This window comes from Pezoporus wallicus, unplaced genomic scaffold (assembly GCF_028554395.1).
Source record: "Pezoporus wallicus isolate ANWC-B61680 ecotype Strahan unplaced genomic scaffold, APGP_CSIRO_Pwel_v1 contig_14273, whole genome shotgun sequence".
Lineage (NCBI taxonomy): Eukaryota > Metazoa > Chordata > Aves > Psittaciformes > Psittacidae > Pezoporus > Pezoporus wallicus.
This window is the reverse complement of record NW_026635799.1, coordinates 1-1,963: the sequence shown is the minus strand read 5'-3', so window position 1 is coordinate 1,963 and position 1,963 is coordinate 1. Positions and strand designations below refer to the sequence as shown.

Sequence of the window (1,963 nt, the reverse complement as noted above, 5' to 3'; positions counted from 1 at the left end):
GTATCCCAATGAGCTCCATCACTGTTCCCAGTATGCCATGGAGCTGTTCCCAGTATCCCGCTCTCTCCATCCCCTCCCCAGGCTCCCCCGAGGCACAGGAAGTGCCGGCAGCTCTTCCGCTCGCCCTCGCTGCCCAGCTCCGTCATCAGACCCATCCTGAAGCGCATGGACCGGGACCGGCAGCGGGACCACGACCGGGACTGGGACAGCCCCGTCAGGACCAAGCGGCGCCGCAGCGTGGCCGGGACCCCCAGCACGGAGGCAGGGCCGGAGCCGGTGGGTGCTGGGTGCCGCTGGGTGCTGGGACCAGTGGGTGCTGGGTGCTGGTGCTGGTGCTGGAGCTGGTGGGTGCTGGAGCCAGTGGGTGCTGGTGGGTGCTGGTGCTGGAGCCGGTGGGTGCTGGGTGCCACTGGGTGCTGGGGCCAGTGGGTGCTGGGTTCTGGTGCTGGAGCCAGTGGGTGCTGGGTGCTGGGACCAGTGGGTGCTGGGTGCTGGTGCTGGTTCTGGAGCCAGTGGGTGCTGGAGCCAGCGGGTGCTGGTGCTGGAGCCGGTGGGTGCTGGTGCTGGTGGGTGCTGGAGCCAGCGGGTGCTGGTGCTGGTGGGTACTGGTGCTGGAGCCGGTGGGTGCTGGGAGCTGGTGCTGGGAGCCGGTGGGTGCTGGAGCCAGTGGGTGCTGGGTGCCAGTGCTGAGTGCTGGGTGCTGGAGCCCGGTGGGTGCTGGTTCTGGGTGCTGGTGGATGCTGGAGCCGGTGGATGCTGGGTGCTGCTGGGTGCTGGTGCTGGGAGCCAGTGGGTGCTGGGTGCTGGTGCCTGGGAGCCAGTGGGTGCTGGGTGCTGGAGCTGGGAGCCAGTGGGTGCTGGGTGCTGGTGCTGGAGCCAATGGGTGCTGGAGCTGGTGGGTGCTGGGTGCTGCTGGGTGCTGGTGCTGGAGCCAATGGGTGCTGGAGCTGGTGGGTGCTGGGTGCTGGTGCTGGAGCTGGTGGATGCTGGGTGCCGCTGGGTGCTGGATACTGGTGCTGGAGCCGGTGGGTGCTGGGTGCTGGTGCTGGGTGCCGCTGGGTGCTGAGCCCCGGCTGGGTCCCTTCGTGTCCCCGCAGGCTGCGCGGCTCCTGCGCTCCCGCTCCCTCTGCCCCCAGGACCTCGGGGCCCTGCTGGGCAGCGACCACCGGGAGCTCATCGGGGACTTCTCCAAGGTGGGGCCAGGGGGGTCCTCAGGGATAACGGGGGAGATGTGGGGCTGTGGGGGTGCTGGGGCTCTATGGAGGTGATGTGGGGCTATGTGGGTGCTGGGGGGCTATGTGAGTGATGCGGGCCTATGGGGGTGCTGGGGGGCTATGGAGGTGATGTGGGGCTATGGGGGTGCTGTGGGGCTATCGGGGTGCTGCGGGGCTGTGGGGGTGCTGCAGGCCTATGGGGGTGCAGGTGTGGGGTCTCCCCCTGACAGAGCCCATCTCCCCCAGGCCTATCTCCTGCAGACGGTGGAGGGCAAGCACCAGGACCTCAAGTACATCTCCCCTGCCATGGTGGGTGAGCAGCAGCCCCCAGCCCTGCACCCCCTATGGGGCTGCCCCCCATGACGGGCTCTCCCCACAGATGGTGGCCGTGCTGACGGGGCAGTTCAGCGGCCTCATCGAGAGCTGCGTGATCGTGGACTGCCGCTACCCCTACGAGTACGAGGGGGGGCACATCAAGGTGAGGGGCCCCCTCCACAGGCATGGGACGGGCTGGGGGGGCAAACGCAGCGGAGCTCAGTGGGGCTGAGCCCACCCAAAGGGGTTGAGCAGCCCCTAAAGGTGCTGGGGGCACCTGCGCCGATGGTGCCCCGGTCACTGGGGTGATGCTGGAGATGCAGGAAGCGACCTGGGGACCCCCCCGCGCCCCATTGAACCTCAGTGGTGCTGAGCACTCCCATGGGGCTGAGCCCCACCTGGGAGCAATGAGCAGGGCTGTGGGGCTGGAGGGG

At 69.0% G+C, this 1,963-nt stretch overlaps 1 protein-coding gene across 1 annotated transcript; it reads left to right on the top strand.

The window, feature by feature from the left end:
• Positions 1-81: 81 nt before the first annotated feature.
• LOC130593250 (M-phase inducer phosphatase 2-like) lies at positions 82-1,692 on the top strand (the record flags this gene model as incomplete). Its single annotated transcript, XM_057398257.1, has 4 exons — positions 82-276; positions 1,098-1,193; positions 1,461-1,523; positions 1,594-1,692. Coding segments are annotated over 4 exons (453 nt in total), but the record flags the coding sequence as incomplete, so codon positions are not given.
• Between the last annotated feature and the right edge of the window lie 271 nt (positions 1,693-1,963).